The sequence below is a fragment of the Euprymna scolopes genome, chromosome 18 (assembly GCF_053919585.1).
Source record: "Euprymna scolopes isolate OS-2025 chromosome 18, ASM5391958v1, whole genome shotgun sequence".
Taxonomy (NCBI): domain Eukaryota; kingdom Metazoa; phylum Mollusca; class Cephalopoda; order Sepiida; family Sepiolidae; genus Euprymna; species Euprymna scolopes.
Genome location: NC_136499.1, coordinates 130,479,568 through 130,496,651, shown reverse-complemented (window position 1 = coordinate 130,496,651; position 17,084 = coordinate 130,479,568). Strand labels below are relative to the sequence as shown.

The following is a 17,084-nucleotide window of genomic DNA, read 5'->3' as shown; positions in this document are numbered from 1 at the left end:
ATGCACTCGTATTGTATCAGTTTCAAATTGAATTGAATCGTTAATTATTTACTACCTGGAATACTCCTATTCTTTTTCTTTCATAAAATCCGCTAAAGTATATTTTAATATAAAAAGCGTGTGAGTGAAACTGGAATGAAAATTTTTAAATTAAAGTAAAAATAAAAACAATTGAAAATGTTTGCATAGTAAAAAGTTTTAAATGTAACTAAATGAAAAAGATTATAAACTGTTAAAAAAATGTTAAAAACTATAAAATAAAACCTACTTAAATGTGATATTCATTAAAAACAGACTCGAATATCAAAGGCAAATATTTAGTTGATCTGCTCGAGCACTTCTACTTAATGTTATAAACTTAGTTTCATTAAAAGTCGTCAAAACATTTCACTCTGCAATTTGTCAGCTTCTTTTTTGTTATTAATGTTTTTTGCGTTGGTTTTATGAAAGAAAGTTTTGTTTTTTGTTGTTTTCATTAAAGAATTGTAATTGGATTAGAATTTTTGTTTATCTTAGATAAAAATTTAACGCTCAGTTGATTTTGAACTGCTGAAAAAATATCAAAATAAGGAAATTGTTTTTTGTTATAATATAATTAGTGCCGGTAAAATAATTCTCAGTAAAAGTACAAATTCCAAACAACCTTGTTTAAATGCAAAAAAATAAAATAAAATCGGTATGTGTGCATGAACTTCAAAGCTAATGGTTATTAGATAACATTCTAATCCAATCATAGCACTGATTATGACATGTTGAAAATTCTTGCATTTAAAACTAATTTAGAGAACAATGGTTGACGTATGTGCAGATGTTGAGATTGTTTAGAGACGATTTTAGGTCAAAATAAAATACAATTTCTACAGAAAATAATTGACTATTTTTTTTCTAATTTTTGGATATTATTTGTCTGAGAGATCGCTCTTTCTAACAATGCTGAGTTGGTGCGTGTACGATGCTTTTGAGAAAAGTTTCCAGTCGACATACAAACAGACAGACAGCTCTCCTTTATATAATAGACTAGCGGGGGTGCCTGGCATTGCCCAGGTGTTTGGAGGTGCAAAAAAAAAAAGTTTTGGTGGGCAGGTAGGTTTGAACTCCAAAGCCTCAAGACAAAAAAGAAAGCCTGACATCTTACCACGACGCTATGAGGGAAGTGGAATTGAGAATGGTTGAAATTAAACGATTAAATAGTTAAGTGACAGGTGCGTAAATTTAATGAGGTCAGACATCACGCCATAGGAGAATGAAATCATGCACTTAACTTTGGCTGCAAGCCAGTTTCTACGTATTTGTTTGTTTCCCCAAGATGTTTGGGAAAACCAGCTCTGCATAAAAAGGGGAATGTCCAAATGAATAGCAATTGTCTGATATGATGGGTTTTGCCCGCAAGGAGACTCGTTTTTATACGGATTCAGTTTCACTTTTTTTTATACGGAAAAGCCAAACAAACACGTGGAAACCAGGAAATATTGTGAAAATAGTGTATAAAAGTTGCTCAAATAAGATAGACCCGACCTCCTTTCGTAATTCGGGGATATTATAATCTAGGTAGTATATAAAAAGTTCTAAGAAACAGATCCATTGTCAGAGATAATAGTTATAGTTATATTTATTTTTTTTCTCCAGTAAATCCCATGTTATTAACTGTATTAATAGATTCTTTGTCATTTTTAAAGGCATTTAAAAATATTTTCGCTGTTATTAGGTGCTGGCAGCCAAAATGTTACAAACAATTATAACTAACTTCAATCGTTTTCTATAAAAAAAACACATCAGTACAAGAAAAACAACACAAAAATCAAAGATATCTTGTTTAGTTTTCAAGTTTTGACCATTTTAATATTTGCAAACATGGTATGAACATATTTAAATTACAATTTGGCAACTTTGAAAGCAACTGACAAAAAATGTAACCAATAAAAATGTCACAAAAGATACTTTCATCATTCCTTGTATAAGAAAATAATAGAAAGTAAAAGTATAATTATTTCTAATTCAATTTTAGCCTTCATTTTTGAGGTGTGAAAAGTGAACATTTTATCATTTATGATAGCAAAATTGTACTAATGAACAAATTTTTAAAGTATCATCAAATAAAACTGAATTAAATGAAAGCAAATTTGAACATTCAATATAATTCTATATATGATGATTATTATGTATATATAATTCTATATATAATTATTATTATGTATATATAATTCTATATATAATTATTATTATGTATATATAATTCTATATATGATGATTATTATGTATATATAATTCTATATATGATGATTATTATGTATATATAATTCTATATATGATGATTATTATGTATATATAATTCTATATATGATGATTATTATGCATATATAATTCTATATATGATTATTATGTATATATAATTCTATATATGATGATTATTATGTATATATAATTCTATATATGATAATTATTATGTATATATAATTCTATATATAATGATTATTATGTATATATAATTCTATATATAATAATTATTATGTATATATAATTCTATATATGATGATTATTATGTATATATAATTCTATATATGATAATTATTATGTATATATAATTCTATATATAATGATTATTATGTATATATAATTCTATATATGATGATTATTATGTATATATAATTCTATATATGATGATTATTATGTATATATAATTCTATATATGATGATTATTATGTATATATAATTCTATATATGATAATTATTATGTATATATAATTCTATATATAATGATTATTATGTATATATAATTCTATATATGATGATTATTATGTATATATAATTCTATATATAATGATTATTATGTATCAATAATTCTATATATAATGATTATTATGTATATATAATTCTATATATGATGATTATTATGTATATATAATTCTATATATGATAATTATTATGTATATATAATTCTATATATGATGATTATTATGTATATATAATTCTATATATAATGATTATTATGTATATATAATTCTATATATGATGATTATTATGTATATATAATTCTATATATAATGATTATTATGTATATATAATTCTATATATAATGATTATTATGTATATATAATTCTATATATGATGATTATTATGTATATATAATTCTATATATGATAATTATTATGTATATATAATTCTATATATGATGATTATTATGTATATATAATTCTATATATGATGATTATTATGTATATATAATTCTATATATAATAATTATTATGTATATATAATTCTATATATAATGATTATTATGTATATATAATTCTATATATAATTATTATTATGTATATATAATTCTATATATGATGATTATTATGTATATATAATTCTATATATGATGATTATTATGTATATATAATTCTATATATGATGATTATTATGTATATATAATTCTATATATGATAATTATTATGTATATATAATTCTATATATAATGATTATTATGTATATATAATTCTATATATGATGATTATTATGTATATATAATTCTATATATAATGATTATTATGTATATATAATTCTATATATAATGATTATTATGTATATATAATTCTATATATGATGATTATTATGTATATATAATTCTATATATGATAATTATTATGTATATATAATTCTATATATGATGATTATTATGTATATATAATTCTATATATGATGATTATTATGTATATATAATTCTATATATAATAATTATTATGTATATATAATTCTATATATAATGATTATTATGTATATATAATTCTATATATAATTATTATTATGTATATATAATTCTATATATGATGATTATTATGTATATATAATTCTATATATGATGATTATTATGTATATATAATTCTATATATAATGATTATTATGTATATATAATTCTATATATGATGATTATTATGCATATATAATTCTATATATGATGATTATTATGTATATATAATTCTATATATGATGATTATTATGTATATATAATTCTATATATGATGATTATTATGTATATATAATTCTATATATGATGATTATTATGTATATATAATTCTATATATAATTATTATTATGTATATATAATTCTATATATAATGATTATTATGTATATATAATTCTATATATAATGATTATTATGTATATATAATTCTATATATGATGATTATTATGTATATATAATTCTATATATAATAATTATTATGTATATATAATTCTATATATGATGATTATTATGTATATATAATTCTATATATGATAATTATTATGTATATATAATTCTATATATGATGATTATTATGCATATATAATTCTATATATGATGATTATTATGTATATATAATTCTATATATGATGATTATTATGTATATATAATTCTATATATGATGATTATTATGTATATATAATTCTATATATGATGATTATTATGTATATATAATTCTATATATAATGATTATTATGTATATATAATTCTATATATAATGATTATTATGTATATATAATTCTATATATAATTATTATGTATATATAATTCTATATATGATGATTATTATGTATATAAAATTCTATATATAATTATGTATATATAATTCTATATATGATGATTATTATGTATATAAAATTCTATATATAATTATTATGTATATATAATTCTATATATGATGATTATTATGTATATATAATTCTATATATAATTATTATTATGTATATATAATTCTATATATAATTATTATTCTGTATATATAATTCTATATATAATTATTATGTATATATAATTCTATATATAATTATTATTATGTATATATAATTCTATATATGATGATTATTATGTATATATAATTCTATATATAATGATTATTATGTATATATAATTCTATATATAATGATTATTATGTATATATAATTCTATATATAATGATTATTATGTATATATAATTCTATATATAATGATTATTATGTATATATAATTCTATATATAATGATTATTATGTATATATAATTCTATATATAATGATTATTATGTATATATAATTCTATATATAATGATTATTATGTATATATAATTCTATATATAATGATTATTATGTATATATAATTCTATATATAATGATTATTATGTATATATAATTCTATATATAATGATTATTATGTATATATAATTCTATATATAATGATTATTATGTATATATAATTCTATATATAATGATTATTATGTATATATAATTCTATATATGATGATTATTATGTATATATAATTCTATATATAATGATTATTATGTATATATAATTCTATATATAATGATTATTATGTATATATAATTCTATATATAATGATTATTATGTATATATAATTCTATATATAATAATTATTATGTATATATAATTCTATATATGATGATTATTATGTATATATAATTCTATATATGATGATTATTATGTATATATAATTCTATATATAATTATTATTATGTATATATAATTCTATATATAATGATTATTATGTATATATAATTCTATATATAATGATTATTATGTATATATAATTCTATATATAATGATTATTATGTATATATAATTCTATATATAATGATTATTATGTATATATAATTCTATATATAATGATTATTATGTATATATAATTCTATATATAATTATTATTATGTATATATAATTCTATATATAATGATTATTATGTATATATAATTCTATATATAATGATTATTATGTATATATAATTCTATATATAATGATTATTATGTATATATAATTCTATATATAATAATTATTATGTATATATAATTCTATATATGATGATTATTATGTATATATAATTCTATATATAATGATTATTATGTATATATAATTCTATATATAATGATTATTATGTATATATAATTCTATATATAATAATTATTATGTATATATAATTCTATATATAATGATTATTATGTATATATAATTCTATATATAATAATTATTATGTATATATAATTCTATATATGATGATTATTATGTATATATAATTCTATATATAATTATTATTATGTATATATAATTCTATATATGATGATTATTATGTATATATAATTCTATATATAATGATTATTATGTATATATAATTCTATATATAATTATTATTATGTATATATAATTCTATATATAATTATTATTATGTATATATAATTCTATATATAATGATTATTATGTATATATAATTCTATATATAATGATTATTATGTATATATAATTCTATATATAATAATTATTATGTATATATAATTCTATATATGATGATTATTATGTATATATAATTCTATATATAATGATTATTATGTATATATAATTCTATATATAATGATTATTATGTATATATAATTCTATATATAATAATTATTATGTATATATAATTCTATATATGATGATTATTATGTATATATAATTCTATATATAATAATTATTATGTATATATAATTCTATATATAATAATTATTATGTATATATAATTCTATGTATGATGATTATTATGTATATATAATTCTATATATAATGATTATTATGTATATATAATTCTATATATAACGATTATTATGTATATATAATTCTATATATGATAATTATTATGTATATATAATTCTATATATGATGATTATTATGTATATATAATTCTATATATAATAATTATTATGTATATATAATTCTATATATAATAATTATTATGTATATATAATTCTATATATGATGATTATTATGTATATATAATTCTATGTATGATGATTATTATGTATATATAATTCTATATATAATGATTATTATGTATATATAATTCTATATATAATAATTATTATGTATATATAATTCTATATATGATGATTATTATGTATATATAATTCTATGTATGATGATTATTATGTATATATAATTCTATATATAATAATTATTATGTATATATAATTCTATATATAATAATTATTATGTATATATAATTCTATATATGATGATTATTATGTATATATAATTCTATGTATGATGATTATTATGTATATATAATTCTATATATAATTATTATTATGTATATATAATTCTATATATAATGATTATTATGTATATATAATTCTATATATGATGATTATTATGTATATATAATTCTATGTATGATGATTATTATGTATATATAATTCTATATATGATGATTATTATGTATATATAATTCTATGTATGATGATTATTATGTATATATAATTCTATATATGATGATTATTATGTATATATAATTCTATATATAATTATTATTATGTATATATAATTCTATATATAATAATTATTATGTATATATAATTCTATATATGATGATTATTATGTATATATAATTCTATGTATGATGATTATTATGTATATATAATTCTATATATGATGATTATTATGCATATATAATTCTATATATGATGATTATTATGTATATATAATTCTATATATAATTATTATTATGTATATATAATTCTATATATAATGATTATTATGTATATATAATTCTATATATAATAATTATTATGTATATATAATTCTATATATAATAATTATTATGTATATATAATTCTATATATAATTATTATTATGTATATATAATTCTATATATGATGATTATTATGTATATATAATTCTATATATAATGATTATTATGTATATATAATTCTATATATAATAATTATTATGTATATATAATTCTATATATAATTATTATTATGTATATATAATTCTATATATAATAATTATTATGTATATATAATTCTATATATAATTATTATTATGTATATATAATTCTATATATAATGATTATTATGTATATATAATTCTATATATAATTATTATTATGTATATATAATTCTATATATAATTATTATTATGTATATATAATTCTATATATAATAATTATTATGTATATATAATTCTATATATGATGATTATTATGTATATATAATTCTATATATGATGATTATTATGTATATATAATTCTATATATAATTATTATTATGTATATATAATTCTATATATAATGATTATTATGTATATATAATTCTATATATGATGATTATTATGTATATATAATTCTATGTATGATGATTATTATGTATATATAATTCTATATATAATGATTATTATGTATATATAATTCTATATATAATAATTATTATGTATATATAATTCTATATATAATGATTATTATGTATATATAATTCTATATATAATAATTATTATGTATATATAATTCTATATATAATGATTATTATGTATATATAATTCTATATATAATAATTATTATGTATATATAATTCTATATATGATGATTATTATGTATATATAATTCTATATATAATGATTATTATGTATATATAATTCTATATATAATAATTATTATGTATATATAATTCTATGTATGATGATTATTATGTATATATAATTCTATATATAATGATTATTATGTATATATAATTCTATATATAATAATTATTATGTATATATAATTCTATATATGATGATTATTATGTATATATAATTCTATATATAATGATTATTATGTATATATAATTCTATATATAATAATTATTATGTATATATAATTCTATATATAATGATTATTATGTATATATAATTCTATATATAATAATTATTATGTATATATAATTCTATATATGATGATTATTATGTATATATAATTCTATATATAATTATTATTATGTATATATAATTCTATATATGATGATTATTATGTATATATAATTCTATATATAATGATTATTATGTATATATAATTCTATATATAATAATTATTATGTATATATAATTCTATATATGATGATTATTATGTATATATAATTCTATATATAATGATTATTATGTATATATAATTCTATATATAATAATTATTATGTATATATAATTCTATATATAATGATTATTATGTATATATAATTCTATATATAATGATTATTATATATATATCTTTAACAAATTGTCGGAGTTGAAGTTTAAATAGGCATCAGTATTTTCAATTGATGGATGACGATAAAATTGGATGCAAATTTGACAACAACATCCCAGGTTTTTTTTTTTTCGTTTCATCTTTTAAATAGAAAAGTTATAGAAGTTTATTGTTTATGTTAACTTTTGGAAATGGTCTTCTGCCTCTTCCAGTGAAATTAAAAATATCCTTTAATTTCTTGAAATTAAAATCTTCTAAAATAAAAATATTCCCAATTAAAATTTCAAATGTAAATTAAGATTTAATAACAATATAAAATCATTAATATTTTTTGAATTATACTATCTAATAGACAAACTGTCAAAAATGAGAAGTTAGCAATTATTGTATTGTTTATTACAATTGTTAGGTGAAAGTACAGACTAGTTAAAAAAAAACAAAAAAAAAACTCTCTTCCAAGTGTTAAGAATGGGTTTCTAAATACTAGCATTCGCTACATAAGTGCTATTGTTTTTTTTTTGTTATTCTAACATTTTTTGTATTGTTTATTATATTGTTAGATGAAAGTACAGACTAGTTAAAAAAAACAAACCTCTCCTCCATATGTTAAGAATGAGTTTTTAAATTTGCTGCATAAATACTATTGTTTTTTGTTTATTTTTGTTCGTACATTTATTTTTTTTGTTTTATTTATTAAATAAAGTGAAAGTACAGGCTATTTAAAAAAAAGAAAAACTAATTTATAATTAAAATGAAAAATCCTGAAATTATGTATCATCGCTGATGCATTCATTTGGTAAAATCATGAATGTATCGGCGATGATACGCACGACTTTTAGGAGACGAACCATTAAAAGATACATCTGCCTTACTTAAAAAATGCTAGGTTTATTTTTGGTGTCTTTAAAAAAATACCCACCCAATATTTTTGGTGATGAGGAGACTTTGTTTCAAAAAACCATATCATGAAATTATTGTCCAAAACTCACTATCACAATAAAAACATTGTTTCCGAAACGATCGTACAATTTATTGATTTTGTTTGTTCTTTCTTATGAAACAGATTTTTAATTATAAATTATAAATCATCTTACTCAATATATATATATTATACACACACACACACACGCTAGCAGACTGCTTGGTGTTGCCTGGTCATAAAATAGGCTTAAATATATTTTAATTTATGCAAATTTATATTATTATTATTATTATAGAGCCAAGTCTCTATTTAGTATTATATTGTACCCAATATAGAGTAGTGATATATAAAAAAAAAAGACTTAGGTGCCATCAGCTAAAATCTAAACCAAAACATTTAGCATTATTTGTTACCATCTGAGCTAAGTCCATACACCTAAAAAAACTTAACTTTAAAATGTATATCTGTGCATGCATAGAAATAATGCGTTTAGTTGACTTATGCCTGCCAAGTTCCACAGGTGTAAATCCCCTATATATCAAGTCTGCAGACACACAGAGTAGTTTGGTAGACACTGTTCCATACACAGACATGGTCAATTATATACATATAATGCTGAATTTTATTAAAAGTTTTATTTTTTAATCCAGCATGACATAAAAGAATAGTTTATTTGCGAACATCTCTCAATTTAATTCCTAAAAATGTTTTGGAGTTTATAAGATTTCTATTTGACCGGATGTGACCCAATAATTCTAAACTGTTGCTTTATTCACAGCAGTAAAAAAAACTTACAATATGAGTGATGGCAAAAAAAAAGTAATTCTCTATTTATAAATATTAATACAACACGTCTGCACAAGCTTCAGTTTTCAGGTTTCCCAACTTGATCGACTTGTTTATGGTTGCTATTTTATTCTTGTCTTTTGTTTTCTTGCAGCTTGAATGAGATTTCCATCTTGTGTGCTGAGTTCACGGCAAAATGCAATGCTTTACGCTCTGAGTGGCTGGGAGCCCTCAAGGCATTGTGTTGTTCATCCAACCATTCGTGTGGTTTTATTGATATCTTAACACAAATTGACGTGAGTATATGACTTGCCTCCCTTTACTTTTCAGTATTATTCAGCAGAATAATGTCCGCATTATCGTGTGGATATTCTGGGATGGAATTATGTAAATTGCTGGAACGTGTTGAAGTACTTGTTTTCAGTAAAGATCGTGGCAGCCGACAATTAGCAAACACAAAAAAAACATTGTGGAAAATTCAATAAATTTATGAAAACTGGATTAAGTCATCACCAGGAATCATGTAGTGTTTTTTTTTTTTTTTTTTTTTTTTTTTCATATAAAGTAGTCACCACCTATCAAGGCCGTGAGGCTACTCGAGGATATGGGTTAACAAATGGAAGATGATAGTGTAGTAATTGTTAATGATGTAGATTCAGTAGACTTTGATTATTTATGGGGACGGCTCAACAAGAACTTGTTTACATTGGACTATTGTAATCAGCAGGGAAGCAGTCTAGTAGAACAGTGTTCAACATTTGGGCAATTCTAGGAAATAAGCTTTGTTCATGGAATCTGCATTTAGAATTAGGCACAGATAGAGAGTTGAGGAAATTAATAGTGGTTGTAGCTAGCTGAGTGTTTTTTTGTGAAAGTTTGGCAAGACGGTGTACCATAGATTGGAACTCAGATGAATACTTGCCATGAAAATAACGATAAAATAGAGACAGGCTCACAACGTCTCTTCTGTTGAAAAGAGAAAAGGGCATTGCCTACTAGGTTTCGAAGCCAGTTTTGATTTTTATCAACACCAGATAGGATGCATCAAGCAGTTCCTGCCCAAATTTGGTATCAACATTCCATTTTAGGGCGCCCTTGGGTCTTATAGAGATAGTTGCGACAGATGTTGAGATTTTAAGCAAATATTGAATTTTTGTCAAAAATGGAAATTTCTAGACAAAACAAATATTTGATGTACATGAGCACATATATGCAAGAAAAACCTAACCCTAACCCTAACCCTAACCTATATTCGATGTAGTTATAAAAAAAGTAAACAAAAAGATCATTAAAAAAAAATGAAAATTCCGATACGACGCATTTTTTCTTTTTAATTTTTTTTAGATTTAAAAAATGTATTAAATATTTTCCCATTATCATTGCATAACAACAAATTTTTTTTTTTCCCATTGAAACATTTCGTCAGCATTTTTGCATCCCCCCCCCCAAAAAAAAAACAAAGAAAAGCCTGAAACTTTTGCTCAACACCTTCCGAATATGCCAACGATGACACGGGCCCTATTCTGCATAAGTTCCCTCGTTTTCAATTGAAAACCTACCATGGACTAATTGTAACATTTGTTACTTGGTGTAGCATGTATATCCTAATCCAGGCAGATAATGTGTTCTTGCAGGTGTTGCCATCCTCCCATATACTGACTGTTAATTTTAGTGATCTCTAATTTTATTTTCACATGTACGAAAACTCTTACATAACTAGCAGCAAGTGCTCCCTGCTGCTCATTAAAAGTGGTTTCATCCAAGACGTTTAATACTCAGACCTAGAAATTAATTTTGCCCTCTCCCCTCATTCTTTCAATGTGACCAAACCAACAAAGTCTCCTGTTCTGCACATGCTGTCCAGATTTAATCTTCATTATTATTGGTCCCACGACAAAGGAGGGATTCAACTTAGTAATTCACTCCTGTCTGTCTGTTTGCATATTTCTCAATAACCATGCCTTGGCTTTTTAAAAAAATTTGCACAAACATTAGTCATGATGAAAGTAAATTTTTCACTCATGGAGGGGAATCCCGCATGTTCGGCTTGTTGGCTATTTTTTTAAATTTTTACCTTTAAGTGTTTTTTTTTAAGCTCTTTATAATCAAATGACTTCATGTCATTTCTGCAGCAATTTCTATATAAAAAATCTTCTTTTTTTTTTTATTATTTTTTTTTTATCCTCAAACAAGGCACAGTACCACTTAAATGTAAGGGGCTAGTATTTGGGATAAAATTTGTAAGGATACTATGTGGGGAGTTGAGAAGCAAGATGTTTCTTCACATTGCACTTAAACTTCTACATATCAATACAGTCGGGAAACAGGAACCTGGGAGGGAATTTTTGTCTAGCAGTTCAAGGAGGAAAAAGGCTTTTCAGCATCTGGAGATCTCTGTAGTCTAGGGGTGGGATTTTGCTGCCTGTCAGGTTAATCAGGGGTATTTATGTCAAAAGGGTACAAGGGTTAGAGTTCATCGGAGCATTTTCCATTAAAATACTTGTAAAACGAGCACAGATGCAACATTTCATCGATAGGACAAAGGTGGGAGTTTGCCTAACAATGCAGGGCATATTAGATTGGTGACTCTTTTTTTTTAATCCTACCTAGGAGTGAGAGACTAGTAGCAGATGCACCATTCCAAATGTGACCATAATATTCTATGCACAGTTGACTGATGACCTTAACTTTCTAGCATGGTAAAGGGAGCCCACTTTCTTCGTAACAACCTTGTTAATGCCTTCAATGTATTTGTTCCAATTCATGTTCCTTGTGAACGTTAGGCCAAGAAGTTTGAACGAAGAGCTTTTAGTGCATCATTAGCCATGGCTGTCAGTGGTTGAGAAGTTTTGAAAAAATATAAATTAAACAGATATCATAATAATGGTATCACCATGTCCGATATCGAATATTACTGATGAAATTTTCTAAACACAATTTTTCATCGGTAAAAATCATTAATCAGTTAATTTGTATATAAACATGCTCTGCTACCCCCACATTTAAAAAAAAAAAAATAAGATCATATTTTAATTTTTCATCTTGAAGGAGCACCTTATATCAAGTGGCTTCATGCCTTGTCTGAAGTGATTTTTATACAAAAAAAATGAATTTCATGAAGAAAATCCCTTTGTTACATTAGAAAACATAGTTTTCACTTCCTGGTATCAAAGCTGAAGTTGTCCAGACTGGAATTAGCTCTGTTGCAACTGCCGATGATAATGGACATGTTTAAAAAAAACAGATAGAATGTGTTCCGATGTATTTGTAGCACTGGTACCCTAACCCCCCCCCTCCAAACATAAATACATTCAACTATCTCAACAAGCAGCAAAATCCTATGCCTTCACTGTGGTGTTCCCCCGATGTTGGGTTAGGGTCTTCTACTCTCATATTTCCTTCCTTCAAACTGCTAAGCTTTGGAATTCTATCTCTGTATCCTGCTTCCCTGACTGTAATTTATATGTAATGAAAAAAAAATATCTTGCTGCTCAACTCCCTTCTCAGAGTGTGCTTAGGGGTGAATATGAATTAGAAAAAAAAAGTTCAGATTAAACAAGTAAAAAGATGGATGAGAAAGATTTTGAACGATTCAAAGATGACCTTAAACAATGACGCATCGAAATATCAATGAAATTCATGAAGAAAATCCCTTTGTGTCACGGACGTGTAATCCACATCCGATATGGAGTAGAAACGCTAAACAAAGAATTAACACTGAATGTATCTTGTAGTTTGTACATACAAACTGCATCTTTTTTAAATGCTTGTTTGTCTAATGTTTTAAATGTTTCTTTGTCTAACGTTTGCTTTTGATTTTCTGTTTCAGGTTGGGGACTTGTCCATCCATGACTCTCTCGCAGTCTTCACGGCCATCCTTTTGGCTCGTCATTGCTTTACACTGCAGAATTTCATGTACCGTGTGGCACTTCCCTCATTGATGTCTGCTTGCCCCTCGGGTAAGTAAAACACAATATAGCATGTCACTCACAAGTTTCACACACACATGCACACACACAACACACAAACCCGATAATATCTTCAACTTCCTTAAAAAAAAAAACACAAACTTGAAAACAATTAAAAGGAAACTTAGTTGTGTGTTTATTTGACACATTATAAACAGAAACATTAGAAATATAACAAACGTTTTAGGTCTGAAATAATTGGAACATCATTAAAATGTGTAATTTTTCCCAACATTTCATTTCTACCAATCTATATATCTATAAAAGTGAAAGTGTCTGTGTACATTCCTCGACACAATAACTCTGTCAATTTTCAGTCTACAGACTCGAAATTTGATATACAGGGTAGTGAGGTTTGGGAAAATTTTTGTAATCCATTTTCGGCCAGAAATTTGGCTGTTAAGGGGTCAAAGTTCAACGATTTGACCTTTGAGAACTCTACCAAACTCTTCCACCAATTTTGGGTATAAACAATTGAAATTCTAGATATGGGTTCCTTGGACATGGATCTAATTTAATAACTTGATTTGAGCCCAAAACAATAAATGTTAAAGGGTCATAATAGGTGCCAAAGTTAAAAAAAAAATTGATCCCTGCGGTCTCTACCAAATTACTCAGACAATTTCTGGTCTAAACATTTGAAATTTTACATAAAGGGTATTCAGAGATAGGGCAAGCTTTTTAATCAGTTTGGATCATAAATTTGAACTACCAAGATATAAATGTATGTATGTTTGCATGCCTGCCTAAAACTTTTGACTGATTTCTCGACTCTTCAGACGACAAATACCGAAAAATTGCCTAAAAACATTTTCTTCACATGCAACTGTGCAGGGAGGGGTCGTTTTTTCACCAATATTTTCGAGTCATCCCCTCTTTTTGATTGTCTAGCCTTAATTTAAACTTATGTCACTTTTGGTTTGGTGGTGGTCGTAACAGCAAAGATGTCACATTTTTTTCTCGTTTTTTTCCTCCTTCACGGTACAGGTTCGAGCCTGCCTTCCTGCTGTTGTATCAGTTAAAATAAAAACGAATAAATTCTCTGACATACCTCTTCATCGTACATTATATTGATACTCTATGGCTGACTGGGATAGCTTCCGTTCATTTATATCTGATCTATCTCTACATTACATGTTTAAAAAGGATGTGTCCTCTGTAGTTACAGACCTGATGAAATTGTTAATTGTAGGTATAGATCGTTTCATACCCTCGAAAAAATTCCAGCAAAAACTTAACAGCCAGTCGTGGTTCTCTCTGGAATATGCTGCTGCCATTGCACACAGAAATCACTTTTTCCATTGCTTCCAATGTAACAGATGTACTGAGACTAAAGCCGCTTTCAGGACTGCCAGCAACCATTGTAAGAAAGTAATAAAGAACGCAAGAGAGTTGTATGCTCAGTCCGTCAAGTCCAAAGTAGCTGAGCAGTGGCTTGGTTTCCACCAGTTTCAGCAAATAATAGCAAACAAGATCCTGAACAGAAGCGTGTGCTCTATCCAAACTATCATCAATGGACCTGAGGTAATCTCGTCAGCATCAGGCAAAGCCAAACTCTTTACCAAAAAAACTTTGCAGCTAATTCCACTCTATGCAACCAAGCCCCCCCCCCCGCATTTCTTCCTGTATCAGAAAACATGCTATGCAACATACAAATATCTGTGCGTGATGTTGCCAAGCTAATCAAAAACCTATCTCTGTGTCTCTCTAACTCGATCTTGACATAATTGTCTCTTTATCTTTTCTATAATTCTTCTTCTTTAAATGTGCATATAATTCTCTCTTTTTCCTCTCTCTATCTATACAATTCTCTCTTTTTCCTCTCTCTATCAACGTATATAATTCTCTCTTTTTCCTCTCTCTATCTATACAATTCTCTCTTTTTCCTCTCTCTATCTATACAATTCTCTCTTTTTCCTCTCTCTATCTATACAATTCTCTCTTTTTCCTCTCTCTATCTATACAATTCTCTCTTTTTCCTCTCTCTATCTATACAATTCTCTCTTTTTCCTCTCTCTATCTATACAATTCTCTCTTTTTCCTCTCTCTATCTATACAATTCTCTCTTTTTCCTCTCTCTATCTATACAATTCTCTCTTTTTCCTCTCTCTATCTATACAATTCTCTCTTTTTCCTCTCTCTATCAACGTATATAATTCTCTCTTTTTCCTCTCTCTATCAACATATATAATTCTCTCTCTCGCTGAACATATATGATGGTGCTTGTGCATTATAATTGAATATCTAAAATATTAAGTTGCATTATATGGAAAACAATGTTACGTAATTACATGTCACGTTGAAATTAGTAAAAAAGAATTTTAAAATTTTGAAAAATAATTGAGTAGAAAATCTAAAAATATTTTTTACAAAAAAAAAAAAAAAAAGTTTGTCATATGAAATTGTCGTTAATAGACTAAACCAAGAGTTT

At 23.5% G+C, this 17,084-nt stretch overlaps 1 protein-coding gene across 3 annotated transcripts in view; it reads left to right on the top strand.

The window, feature by feature from the left end:
* Positions 1-17,084, top strand: part of LOC145297828 (mediator of RNA polymerase II transcription subunit 12-like protein) — a 167,678-nt gene that overhangs the window by 74,507 nt on the left and 76,087 nt on the right. For all 3 annotated transcript variants that reach the window (XM_080144154.1, XM_080144153.1, XM_080144152.1), the window contains exons 20-21: positions 10,840-10,981; positions 14,515-14,644. In XM_080144154.1, the coding sequence (XP_080000280.1) occupies positions 10,840-10,981; positions 14,515-14,644 (272 nt within the window). The remainder of the gene's footprint in view (positions 1-10,839; positions 10,982-14,514; positions 14,645-17,084) is intronic.